Consider the following 15,190-nt stretch of genomic DNA (forward strand, 5'->3'; position numbering starts at 1 on the left):
TAATTCTTTTTACTTTCCATTATAATGTAAGTAAATAAATCCTAGTTTAACTTCATGAGTTGTAGTTATGCTTATCATCAATCCTTCCCAATAATAGCTAAAAATACTTTGCATCTTTGTGTACCACCTATTTTTCTCTTGCGTATCACCGGTTGAGAACTCCTGCAATAAACATTATAACTGCCAGCTCCAGAAAAGGATAATGAATAATATGACAACAAACATGAGTATAATTATTATGAAATGTCATTAAGGTTATAAAAATTATTTTCTTGAACTCATTGAGTAAGCAAATCTAATTATAAAATGTCAGGTTTAAAACAAATAAAATGACATATTACAAAGTCATCACCAATAGTTTCCCATTTTCTCTAATTGCAGTAATCAGTCAATTTGCAGTAAATGCAGATTCAATAACCTAATCTTTCAAATAAAGAAAGATACTATATTTCTATAATATTTATCCTATAAAAACCCTTTTCAATTTTTTTAAAACTATTATAATTTCTCACCCAATACTGAACTTACCAAAACACAAAATGTGTGCCCACTACTGCTTTGGACTTCAGAAACACTTTTAACCTTCCTGAGATCTACTACACCATCCAAAATGCCAGCATCTTCAGCTATAGGATCACTGTAGAATGTGAGTGCAGAATTTCTGAGAACAAACCAGTACTTATTCCATTTGCAATCATCTTGCTTCACAAGCCAGCCTTTCTTCAAGAATACACTCTAAAATAAACTCTCATGTTAGAATTTGAATTTCAAAATAAAAGTTTAAAAGTCTTTACAGAAATAAATGAGCATAGCTTTAAAACTAACAAATAAAATCAGATATTTTATAAATAGAATAACATTAGATAAAATTACACCCTAAGAGCTTCCCTAAGTATAGACTACATATGTTTACATCACTAACTTGGAATTTAAAGGGGGTTAATTATTCATTCTTAAAGGGATTACTTATTCAATGCAATTATTTAATTACAGAACAACTTCAATATTCCAGATTCACTGTAAACATTGAGAAGACATACTGTCAAATTGAAATCAATCCTTCTCAGCTTCAAAGAATTTTGTGAAAGACAGCCATGAGTTCAGTATAGCAGAAATACTTATTTCTAGCGATATATCTAATGATTCTCATATAGATATTTTGTCAGAGAGTGCTCAGTGAGTGTCTGCCTTCCAGTTCACGTGAGAAATTTTTTACTTTTCTTGATTTTTAAAATAAATTTACAAGTTTATTTATGTGTTTTATTAATTAAAGCTTTGGAATAATTTGAATAGCACTTCCAAAATTTATTTTTCAAAGTATGCAAATTTTTTTTTTTTTTGTAAATTCTCATGTAAAAGAAAAAGATTATTAAATGCTAAATCTAACACAATAATAGCTTAAGTAATAGTCTAAAATAGTACAAAAATCACGTCATTAGGACCTACATTGGGGGGGGGGTGATCTTCCCTAAATTTAGACTTAGTAAACACAAAATCCCCAGCCTGTGGGCCGATACCTTTCGACTCCCATCCATCCTGAGACAATGTCTTAAACAAAGGCGAGCCATCTCAAAACAGCTCAGCTAAATATTGTAGTTGAGCAATATACTCAGAAAGAATTATATATATGTATGTATATAAGATAAGATAAATAAGATATACATAACATATATTATTTTAATCACAGAACTATTTATTAAACTGTTAAATCTAGGCATAGAAACCTCATCCAGGAAGTTCATAACACACCTCATTATTTTGATCTCCAACAAATTCAGCAGTTGATGTACAATATGATGGCAAAGAATCTAAATTGCAGCCATCTGGATCTCCCCGAATCTAAAAGCAAAAATGAAAAATACTATAATAACAAAAAAATAAAGATAAGTTCATGTTATAGTAAAAGATATTACTACTGAAGAAAATTAACATTTTTTGTGTATATCACAAACCTGACTTACACAAAAAAATTACCAAAACATCTTTAATTATAGTAAAAAATACAATGCTTATCCACATTAGAAGAGAACCATTCTTAAGAGTATTTGCCAATTAATGGTTAAACAGTAAAATGGAACACTGGTAGTTCAACCTTGATTTGATTCCATGTCAACAGATTGGCTGCATGGATATTTTCATTATTTTCCACATGCAAAAAAATGAGTATGTGTCAATTTTCTGTAGAAAGTCATCCATGAAGGCATCCCTCTCCTTAGGCAGGTAGCCCTTGTGTGCTTTGCCAAAATTAAAAAAAAAAAAAAAAAAAAAAAAAAAAAAAAACACTAAGCTTGACCATTCTGAATAACTTAAAGGAAGATCGCTCATATATATGTCAGACACAGGGAACACAACAAAAGTTTTATGCAACCAATCTATTGTGCTAAAAATCAAGTCTCAAATGAAACTACCTACTATTAAAAAATTAAAAAGTAAAATAGATAAAAATATCATAAAAGTTTTGCTTCTCTTCTAAAATGAAAATATCCATTGTTGTCAAGTACAAGCAGTATTGCAATCTATATGTTACTAAGCTTGGCATAAAACATTTTATTTATAATGCACATATAGTGTATATAAGAAAGCTTTGAAAATCAACCTACTGTAAATGTTAAAAAAACCTTTCAATTAATGACACGCATGATATAAATAGCAGTTGTTGCTAAATGCAGTACAAAAATATACATAAAATGAGTTAATGCAGACCTGTCCACTAGAGGGAGGATGCAATAAATTTAGATAAATTTTTAAATAAAAGAACACATGCTCATACTAACTGTTGATCACAGATAACCTATAGGCAGACTGCTACTGGGAATAAATATAGCAGTCATCAGTGAAAGGTGATATTAGGGCCATTCCTGGCAGATATGCAGCAAAACTTAGGTAAGCCAAATTTAGTCGGTATCCAGTAAAGAGGAAGTTATTTATACAAATACATTATCGAATGACTTTCCCCCCCCTTAAAAGGCAGTAAAAATGGCCTTTTTTAAAAATTAGTTAAGTCTCGAAAGGCTTCACTTAAAAAGGATAGGAAATAGGAATGCATTTCCAACCCCCCCTTTCAACAGGGATTGCAAGCCTTTTCCTTAGATAGCCTTTGTTAATTTTCAGGCAAGAGACAAGGGAATATAAAAGATTTTTTCCAAGCTAGCATTTTAATAATTCCGCTGTTGAGGGAACATAAAAGGGAATTTCTGAAGCTCTTTAGTTGTGAGTACAACTTAGCAGATGTGAATGTCATTGGACAAGTAGCAAGAAAAGTCATGGGACAATGAATCAAGTAATTCCTGCCTGAAGACTGCAAAGTGGTGAGCCGATATTTTGATCAGAGCCGTCTTTTGATACACCATAACTTTAACCTCTTTGCTTGCCGCAGTGAACTAAATGAGTAATCCTTTTGGGGGGGGGGGAATTGTTTCTCTTGTTTTCAAAATTGATATTGTGAGTATAATATTTCAATTATTCAAATATGTATAATATTTCAAAATTGTATTTTATTTATTGTAAATAAATAAAATATCACAAGTGAGCAATATGTATTGCATATTCATATTTAGGAAAACACATTAAACAATTTTTCTATGTTATATGAATGAACAAAATAACTCTAATTCTGTAACTTAGGTGTTGTCATGCTAAGACAATATCACATTTGTGTTTAATTTATTCATTATTAGTGTTATTATTACATAGAAATGAATGAAAACACTAGAATAAAAGTTATCCAGAGCCCAATATAAAAAATGTACACAGAATTCCGAGAAAGCAGACTACATTATTATGAAGTTGCAATGTTTCTAACTACTTTAAATATGCTTGAGTTCATAGAAACCTAGTTGAACTATGTAGCGACTTATCACAGAGTCCAAGTGTATAAACGACAAAGTCCAAAGAAGGGCTAAACAACCTTTATTATCCCAAACTAAAAGTACAGTTTGCCCTTTTCTTGGGTTTACAGAAAAACTTCACTTGGGCTTCAAATCAAGATAAGAAAATAGCAAACTAATCTAATGCTAAACTAAACTGAACTTAGATGAAGCTGTACAAAATTATCTAACGTAGTTGGCCTTTAAATTAAATGAATCGATAAATATCAGCAGGCATGTTCAATATGGCCGAGTTCAGTTAGCTTAAAACAATGAAGCAGCTTGATGGCAAACAAAGAACTTCTAAGCTCTTCAAGTAAGCAAAACTTCGCTTAAATACTCTTCTACCTCATTTACATGCAAAGCGATACTAAGAACTTATTCTGGTAGGGCGTTGTAAGTGGGAAACTAGAGTATAAAAAAATAGGTTTCAAAATTAAAAATTATTAGAAAATTAAAATAATCTTTACAAAGTAAAATCACAAATGCTTAAGCTATATGAAGTGAAATGAAAAAAAAAATAAATAAATAAAAAACATTTTTAATACACCAGAATTGAAAATTCTATGTATTAAATAGCAATAAAAATTTTAAATGTATAAAAAAAGGTAAGCTTTTAAATACCTGATTTTATAAAAAAATACATATTTAACATACATAAAACATGCATTAATTATACATAAAGCTATCAAGCAAAAAATGATAACCAGAAATGGAAAATTCTCAGACAACTCACTTGACTTAAAGTAGACTTTGACTGGCTTTTACTGTCAGTTGAATATTTGTCCTGTAAGGACTTACTAGTTCCATTCATAAAAATTTTATTGTCTTCTCTCAATACTGCATTTGGAACAGAGGCTGACTTGTGAATTGTTCTATTCTTAAGTTCCTCATCTTTTTCTTCAGACCATAATATCTGGTTTTGCAAATCACCTTAAAAATAACATAAATTATGTAACATGATTAACAGGATGCTGTAAATCTTTGAATATCATTATATAATTTTAAGCTTTAAATGAACAACTTGTTTGAATTTCATGCATTTTTAACATTCATGTCATGAAACAAACAAATCCCATAAATTAAGAAGGGGATAAAAAAAGGTTCTAGAGAACTGTAACATATAATAAAATTTAATGATTATTATTGCTTTGAGTAAACAAGCTACTGAGTTCTCTTGGTAAAATAAGAAATAAAGTAAGTCATTAAAGCAAGTCGAACTAAAATACAAGCAATTCAATTTTTATATTTAAAATACATTTTGCTGTTTTTTGAAATTAAAAAAAAAATTTCTTGAATAAAAATCAAATTTAAACAAAAAAGAATCTTAAAAAATCTTTAAAAATAAGAACAACTAAAAAAATGGGCTAAATACCATATTTACTTGCACACACACCTCACCTTTTTAGCGCGAGGCTCTGAAAATTTTTAAATGTTCATTAAGACATTCAGAAAACAGGGTTTGTAGCCACATTTTAGTTAAAAAAATAAGCACCTATAAGCACTTTTCAAGCACGTTTTAGGGAAAAAAATAAGCACCTGTCTAATTACATTATACACAACTGCATGATCTTAAAAGAAAAATTAGACTTGTAATTTAAAATATGAGAAATTCAGTATTAATTAAGAGAGAATGAGCATTACTCAATCATGGAAAACAATTACATTCTTTTTTTTTTAAATTTTAAATAACAGTTCAATTCCCAGAACTAGTTTACAAGGAGAGAAAAAAAAATACGCAGAACTAAATCATATTACAAGATTTAATGATGAAATTTCTGTTCAAAATAGAGAAAATAAATAAAAATAAATCTATATTTGTTTGGCACCTAAAATAAATACAATTTATTTTCCAATCTTATTAATATTTAAATGACTTAAATCAAAATTCTGAACATTTTATAAAATTTTCATTGTATAACAGTTTTCCTTTAACAGATATTGCAGGCAAAATAATTTAAGTAAAAATAAGTAAAAAAATGAGCTTTTTTGAAATCAGAAGATGGGAAATTTCTTCATTCAGTCATCCTTTAACAGTAAAAGCTTAACTAACTGGCATACTCGGAAATTTCCGAATATCTGAAAATTCCAGATAGTCGAGCGCAACCAGTAAAAGTGGAAAGGGGGGGTAGGTTGTAGCCATTCTTTAGATTTTTCAGCTAAATAATGCTCTTGACATTTCGATATGTGCATTATATAAAAAATGGTCCAATGGAACTGAAAATTAATCTGCTTAGCAAGCACAGTAAGACTCTTATCTCTGTGAAATATCGCAAACGTTATTGCACAATACGTGCGCTTTAATTCTCCCGCACATGATATTACATAATTGGAATCAACAGCTGCCGGTATTCGGAGAATAAATAAATAAAGGAAAATGCCCTTTTGCTTCGTCCGGTTTTCACTGTCATGAGCCCATGTGGCATATTTGCCGTACTCATATTGATTAATAAAGAGATTTACCAATGTGGGGTGCTTGTCATTCTAATTTTGAACAGACTGCGTTAAATTTACGGAATAGAATCATTCTTCGCTTGGGTTGGTACACCGCAGAACTTTTAGTCCTATTCAATCCAGATGGGAAAGTGACCAAAAAAAAAAGTCTGTTGCTTTCTTTGCTGCAAACTGTAACAGTTTCAATATTTGAGATTTTGCAGAGAAAGGGGAGAACCCCCAACTTCCGTACTGTATAATGCAATGGAAAAAAAAAAAAAAAATTGACTATTCGATTACTTTCACTTTATTTATGCCATTCCGAATATTATTCCTTTGAAAACTAATTTGTGTTAAAACACACTTACCCATTTTTGAAGTTTATCTATACTTAATGCAGTTACTGCAAATATAAATACTCATACATATGTTCATAACTAGAACGCCCGGCGGTCATACAAAATGACCGCTGTTCTAGATATTATAAATTGTAATTAAAATGATTTGTACAAAGATGTCTGCTAATTTAAACTGAATTACCCAGGGCAGGTGGCGAGGACACCCCTTTGCTTACTGCCTCACGGGGTTTCCCCCTTCTACGTGCTTAAAGTAGAGTGCAATGAAGGAAGCCACTGGCGGTATATTTCTTAAGAGCCACCGCTAGCTCATTCAAAAAAGGTGATTTATATAATGAAATGTTAATTCACATGTCAAAGATCTCTTTGTACACACTCTTTGTGATCTTGTGTAGATCTTTCCATAATTTTTAAACTCGCCTTGCAGAAGACCATCCATTATTTTTAATTTTACATCCGTTCTTTCATGAACTCTTGAACAGGCAACATAAAGTTGACCGTGTTCAAATGCAGGCTCAGGTAAAAAAATGCCAACATGCTTAAGTGTTTGGCCCTGAGACTTATGGATGGTCATAGCAAAGACAAGTTTTACAGGAAATTTTCTACATCTCAATCGAAACGGCAAACCTGTGCCGTGGCAACTTCACCCCATTGGCTAGTACAGTTACGCAAGCAAACAATAAACTATCGGCGACAAACAAACACTTAAGCCGCATATATATATATATATATATATATATATAGGGTGAAGTAACATCATCTCCTCCAAAACGGCTGGCTCCCGGGCTTAGCGAAGCACACCGTTGGATTCCGCAGGTTCGTGGCACACCATTTTGACCATTTGCGTCTTCTTGGGACTTTAATTAGTTGAGATATTAATTAAAAACTAATTTTCCCCTACGTTTTTCCTACATTTTCCACATTCTTTCTTAAGTTTTCCCTATAACAGGGATTCGTCTACGTGCCAAATTCTTTTTTCTTGAATATCTATGGAACGGCACCGAGTTGAAATTCGAGACGCATATCCTTGGATTCCAAAAAATTCTCCGAATCCACCGATACCATTCTCATCTTTGTATGACTTTAATCGGCCAAGATATTAATTAAAAACTGCAGAAACGTTAATTTCCGAGCTCATTATTCCGAGTGGCAACAATAAACTATCAGCGACACACACTTTAGCCGCTTATATATATAAAGATATAAGCATACCGATCATAATAAACGCAAATATGAACTCACCACGTGGAACTAGAATGTAAATTACAGTCAAAAGTCGTTAATTCGGACACCCATAATTCGGAATGATCTATAATCCGGACCTCAAAACTAAAAACCTTCTGCGCATGCGCCGCGTTGACACATGCGCATAGGTGTTTACGCGTGCGCGTAAGACCTTTTACGACTGCGCATATGAGTGTGCGCAAGTGCAGAATATGTTTTCGCATGCGCGTTTTATGTATAATGGATGTATAAGCTAAAATTATCTAATTATCTATTTCAGTTAATGTTGATGATTGCGTTGTTCCTTAATTTTCGAATTGGATCCGGCTTATTATTTTTTGCAGACTGTAAGAGCAATTTTATAAAAGTAAGCTTAAACTTTCGATTATATCAAATAGAATTTCCGATATATATTTGTTAATACGTAAAGGATCTAAAGCGAAAGTATGTTTTGAAATCCGAAATCTGTTTATCAATTTCATGCTGCTCGGCGGGGGGAACGCCATAATGAATTGGAAGTTGATCTGTCAGCACTATCCTTATCTTCAGGGCAGATGCTTTTATTTTATTTGGCTTACAATTCCTTACCAAATTAGTATTTCATCTCGATGTGCTCTGTCTTTGATATGATTTAAAACAATCCTCGTCCTTATAATTCGCTTAAGCAAAGAAAGTGACAGAGGTTAGTGAAAACGAAAAAATTTCGATTGACAAATTAGTCAGTGTTCTCGACACAGCAATTATAGGACTTGAACAGCGGAACTTTGTAACTGAACAAGAAATTATGTCTGTTTAATAGAATTAAAGAGAAAGTATTATCACATGAAACGAAGCAAAGCTTAAACAACTTACATTGAAAGAAATGTTTAATAAAGTAAACAAATAAATATTAAGCTTTTTCTTTTTGCAAATTTTGATACCCTTTAGATCATAATTGTTCTTTATTTCATAAATTAAGGTTTCATATTTTTAATTTTAGACTTTCTGCATGCCATCTTAAGAGATTTAAACTGATGATCTATAATCCGGAAAAATCGATAATCTGGAATCGCCGAAGTCCCGACAAGTCCGAATTAACGACTTTTGACTGTATTAAAATCTCGATAGAAATTCAAATGTGTGTAGTATTGGGTGGGAGCAAAAGAATACAGAATGTACCGGAATTTTCTACCGCTTTCGCAATTCTTTGACCAATAGGGCGACATGCACGTTATGTTAATGCAGAGAAAGGGGCAGAAAGCTATTTCTGGGATTATGATTCACCATCTGACGTTTCATATAAGTAAGAAAAGTTGTTTATTTAGTTTCAGTTTTGGTCCGGAGAAAAAATTCACGTTCGTAAAAAAAAAAAAAGTGCTTTAGAGAAAAAATAAGCACCTATAAGGGTTTTTATACTTTATTTTCAAATATAAGTACTTATAAGCACTTGCAAGGACCGCTACGAGCCCTGGAAAACAAGCTGCCATGAATTTTAAAATGAATTCATCCATATAGTGGTTGCTTTCATCTCACTAAACTTTGTTGATATTGAGTGCATGTGCTCCGAGTTTCAAGAAAACAAGGATATCTAATGCTTTAGATGTTGCTGAAAATTACTGCATGAGAGAAAACAGAGAGAACAATACTGAAGATGATAACAGTGATGATGGCAATGGCTTGCAAGCTGTAACAGATGGCAAGTTCCAGGAGCACTAAATGATTTGAGACCTGGGCAATAAGCTATCAATAACAATAAGAGCAGGAGAAATTCAAGACATAGGGAAGTAGAAACAAAGATATCTCATTACAAATTGTAATATAAATGTTGCTACATATTTTTTATTGCATGGTAGGTTCTTTTTAAATAAATAATATAGTCATAGTTACTCATAGTTTATCCATGAATATTATTAATGTCTTATATTCTTGCACTCACCACGTCCAGACTACTGGCATAATTTTCCTCTCTCAATTTTTATACGACGAAGTTTTTAAAAAAGGAAGGGGCTGCATGAGTAAATACGGTAACAAAACTTCAGAATAAATATTTTTGCATTTTGTTGCCTACTTTTTTTTAAAATGTTATTTTAGATCTCCAGATTGTTATCAATCAAGCACACAAAACAAAACTTTGATATTTCAGTAATAACATTAAAATCTAAGAAATCAAAATACTTTTCTTTCCAAAACTAGATTGGCGTCTTAAATATCTTGGTTTCTCTCGACTAAAAAAGTTTTCATAAGAATCGATTTTCTTCCCTGATGGTACATCTGACATCAAAAGATAGACAGGATTGTGAAAACTTTTCCCAATACATTCAGGATTGTTAAGTTCTAGAGAAACTTTTTTCCAGTCTGGCTTTACAATCAGTTTGTCCTCAATGACAGAAGGTATCATTTTTGTAACATCAGAGCGACTGTGGGGTTTTCTCAGATCTTTAGATTCTTGCTTTAAATACTTCTTAATGTCCTCTGATTTTGTATTCCCCTTTTCCTGCAGTGAATTTCTACAGAAAAGAAAAAAAAATATATAATTAGTAGTTGTTTATATTATCCTAATAAAATATACTTTGGATAAATAAAAAATATATATTATACTAAAGTACCACAGTACAGAATACCATCAGTTATACCACAGTACAGAAAATGCATTATATTAATTATCAGTAAATTAAATATAGCATTATACCGTTTAAAAAGTGTATTTCAAGCATTAAACGTATATATTAATTATCAGTAAATTAGATAGAGCATTATAAAATTTAAAAAGTGTATTTCAAGCATTAAATATATATATATTAGATATTGTATATATATGTGTGTGAGAGAGAGAGAATTTCAATTACACGATGTACACTGTAGAGTACTAATGCTGCTCTTTAATGACTCATTAAAGGAGTCAAATATTACTTAAAACAACAAAACCTGAGCTTTAACTTCTAATTTTCAATAATGCTTCAAAACATAGTGTGGAAGTCCTCATAACATTGCATTCAAATGTAAAGGTTCATTTCCTTAATATAACCAAATGGATTAAGGAATTGTAAGTTTACATCTCTGCAAATAAAACACATGACAAAGAAAAGCACAGCATACTAATGTCATTTTGAAAGCAAGTCAACATAAGACACTACATAGAAATAATCAAACTCATATGGGAACAAGCACATTAATCAATAATGAATGCTTTCTGGCATCAGCTCTGATCGGAAGTTGTCAACAATTTTTGAAGGATTTCCATCGACTGCAAAATAAAACCAAGATAATTGTATAAGTTGCAAAAGCAAAAGGTGGCGTAGGATTTTCAGACATCCAGGAGAAGGATAAATTAAAGAATTAGTTGAGAATTATGATTGTTAAATCACAAATGAAGAATTGGATAATCTTATAACACCAGCCAATAGTGATATAGCAGCAATAGTGAAGAAGACAAAGAGGCTTTAACATACAAGAAGTTAAATTAATTGTTAGGAAAGACAGCATTCATTTCATTTTCCCCTTTAAATTACAAAAATATTTTGGTTTTTATAAATTATGCATACTTTCTTAATCTGAACTCTACCTAATCCATTCTTTCCAGAAAAAAATAAACTTTGCAGAACACAAGTTTGCTGTATACGGCATTTGTTAAAGACGTAACTGCACATTCGTTAAGGAATATTAATTGTATAAGGAATACCTTATTGTATCTAATTTCTAATACAATGCACATTCTGTACTGTGATACAACTTCAGAATGCACAGTTATTTAAATTTGATGAAGAAAGAATAGGTTTGTTTACTTTCCAGATTATAACTTAAAATATTCCATTAATTTATAGAAATTAACATGGGATGTTATAAATACTTAGACATATAAAAAGTTAAAATTCAAAGCACTTTTTTACTTTGATCATTTTACTTGCATCTGGCATTAAAAATAAGTTGAGGAATATGTATAAAACAGAAATTTATCATACATTAATAAATGAAAATATCATGTCATATTATTCCTGTGATGCATGTCTGGATTTATGCTAACTTAAAAGTTCTAAATGACAGTTTACATTATTTGGTACTAAAAGTGCAAGTTATTTACATAACTTTTTTATATGAAAAGTAATTTATCTGAATGATAAATTCCATACTGGTATGTCATATTTATCTTAACTAAAGTTATTTATTCATTTATTTAGAATTTAAATACAGTAATTAACTGTGGTCTCATTTTTAATTTTTATATCACGTCAACTTGTTTCAAACATAATAAAGAAATTAAAAATACACAATTCATGTTCAAGGTAGTAAATCGATGTTATCTCGGGACAACAGCAATATCACACCTCTAGCAAGCAGTGGAACATAACCAAAGTTCTAAAAAATATGACTTCTTTATGGCAGTAATAATAATTTTAACAAATGATACTAATTAATAACAATAATAAATTTATTAATAAATAAAGGAACTTGGAAAATAAAATTCATCCAGATTACCATAACAAGCTGTTAAAAAAATCAGTAAAAAATTTTCAAAAATCCACATTTTTACAATTTTTATTTAAATTTGGTTCAACAGGAATTGATGAATTATATTATGCATTAAAATCTTACACCTGACAGATTTCTGTAGAAGTTAAGTATTTAATTCTTCCTTTGCTTCAATATAATATAAAATTAAATTATATATTTTCAATATTTAAAGAAAGGCTTATTGTTCTGTATTTTACTATTTTCATGCATATGTTATGGTTAAACACTGAAATCTGGAGAATGTCGGCTTTCACCGGTGAATGTCAACATTCACGTAGTCGTTTGGTGTATGTCCGAAATATTTTCCAAATACTCTTATTTCTGACTTAATCGATAAATGTCGACATTCACCATTTACTAATGGTGAATGTTGAATATATAAGAATATTATATTTTCTTCTCCATCATTCAGTCGCGAAAAAACGCATTTGAGACTTAAAATAAGAACTTAAGAACATAAGAACTTGAAACACACAGTACATTTAAAATGAGAAAGGAAAATAATAGAAGTTATAAACTTACCAAATTATGTGATTCAAATCTTATTTATTGCAACAACTTAAATTATTATGACACTTTGAATTGCACAAGAGGCCCTTGCTTTTACAACTGCATTTATTTGTGGAACATTTTCTTTTGCAATGACAGCATGTACATATATTCCTCTCTTTTTGACCTACACCAGAGCATATCTGTGATTGTCGACATACACCGGTGAGTGTCCGAATGTACAAGAATGTGATGAAATATTCGATCTTTCACCGACGTATTTGGTGAATGTTGACATTCTCCGGTGAAAGTCGACATTCTCCAATTTTGGTCTTTCACAGTAACACATACACTTAATTCATTAAAAGCCTTTAATGCTCTTAAATCATATGTAAGGAAGTCTTGTTATTTGCACACACCTATTTTAACTTAAAAGTAAGAAATTTATTATTTAAGATAACGGCTTCATATATGCAGAATAATGAAATTAAATTACTTTACTGAAAAAACATGTTTATTTAATTGAAATAAAATATATTTATTCAAAAAATCTTAAAGACTGGTACAAGGAAATGCTTTTTATATTAGATATTAAGAAATAAAAACAGTCTGAATAAAAGTGATTTATTTAATTTCTTTAGTTTTCAATAAATGATATATTATTGAACACACTGAGGTAAAATTAACATAGACTTGTACTTACATATACACATATAAGAGAAATTAATTTGCATTTTAAATCAGGCAAAATTAAATTACTCTAATATGAAAAGAATAATGTAAATTTCAACTAACCTCGTAGAAGTAGTTTCACTTTGAACTGACGATGTTTCTTCCTTTTTTTTATCTAAATGTAAACAAAACAACACATTATGAAATATTCTGAGAAAATGAGAAGATATCTGAACATTCAAAGTTTTTTTAAAGCTTAAAATCAGCATACAGTTTCAATATATATATTAAAACATTTAATCTATTACTGAATGGTTGAAACAGAGTTGCTTGCAAAGTTTCTTAATACGGACATTTCACATTATTTTCCACTATTATATGTACAAATTTTTAAAAAGTATACATTCAATTATTAAATTTACTATAAAATGAGATTTTTAAAAATCTACACATAAACATACATGCAGATTTTAAAGCACAAACCTATATTTTATGAATTTTAAAACCAACAGGCCTCAAGGTTGAAGTAATGCTTCTATATTTATTAACATCATATGGGTAATTACAAGCTACTAAAATTTTCATGATTTAATGAAGCTCACTTGAAATAATGTATTTTGAAAAATGCCTGATTTTCACAATCAATACTAACTTCTTGTTATTACATTTAAGAATGTAATATGAAGCATTTTTCCATATAATAATTTCTCACATTTTCAATAGATAAATTTTCTAACATGGCATCAAGTGAGCAAATTAATTTATGATGATGATCATCATCATCATAAAAAACTGCAATGCATACAAGAATAATATTTTTAAGATCAAGCATTAAAACTGAAATACTAATATTTGGAGTTTTCGAAATTCTTAGCTTTCTACTGAGAAACACAGGCACAAAACCTTTTTAAGAAATTTTTAGCTTTTTAATTTCTAGTAAATGAGAATCATCATTATATAATTATAACAATATTTAAATACATATAGTCACAAAATGACTGAAAATCATTGTTTTACAATTATAAAGAAATTAAAACAAACTGGATAAAACTAATCTATGCAATATACTTTATATTTACCACTCTCAGTTCCAAATGAAGAAATATCACACCCTTAAATAATAATTACTATTCAATATTCTTGAGCAAATATTAATTACCTTGCATATTTTCAAGATGTTTAACTTTAGAGCAAGTACTTGTGTCTTTTGTTGGAAAAACATCATCATCTGGATCAAAGTGCACACTAGAATTCTGATTCCTATTATTCCGATTTAAGCTGTTGACATAGCCGTTATGTTTTGAGTAATTAGATATTTCAACAGTATCTCTTCTGTTAGATATATTAGTGGAGGCCTAAAAACCAGATTTAGAAGTTCAAGTAACAAATAATTAATATACATAAGACATTAATAACAAGTAACAACTAATTAATATACATAAGACATTAATAACAAGTAATAAATAATTGATATACATAAGACATTAATAACAAGTAACAAATAATTAATATATAAATAATTTATATAAGATGTAGCATTTTATGCTAAATGTACACATACAGTAAATTATTTCATAAATAAGAAGAAAGTTTACAAAATATACACTAAATATCCTGAACAAATGATACACCTACATTTATTTTAAAATTTCACAAAATTAA

The 15,190-nt window shown here is 29.8% G+C and overlaps 1 protein-coding gene across 1 annotated transcript in view; it reads right to left on the minus strand.

Annotated features, from left to right (window-relative positions):
- LOC118194458 (uncharacterized) overlaps positions 1 to 15,190 on the minus strand; it is a 293,435-nt gene that overhangs the window by 36,983 nt on the left and 241,262 nt on the right. Inside the window, exons 7-12 of the mRNA XM_035365633.2 lie at positions 14,688 to 14,883; positions 13,652 to 13,703; positions 10,034 to 10,365; positions 4,603 to 4,799; positions 1,750 to 1,839; positions 529 to 735 (exon numbers count right to left, since the gene is read on the minus strand). Of these exons, the coding sequence (XP_035221524.1) occupies positions 529 to 735; positions 1,750 to 1,839; positions 4,603 to 4,799; positions 10,034 to 10,365; positions 13,652 to 13,703; positions 14,688 to 14,883 (1,074 nt within the window). The remainder of the gene's footprint in view (positions 1 to 528; positions 736 to 1,749; positions 1,840 to 4,602; positions 4,800 to 10,033; positions 10,366 to 13,651; positions 13,704 to 14,687; positions 14,884 to 15,190) is intronic.

This window comes from Stegodyphus dumicola, chromosome 5, assembly GCF_044657685.1.
Source record: "Stegodyphus dumicola isolate Sdum_Otavi_A_Nest chromosome 5, ASM4465768v1".
Classification (NCBI taxonomy): Eukaryota; Metazoa; Arthropoda; class Arachnida; order Araneae; family Eresidae; genus Stegodyphus; species Stegodyphus dumicola.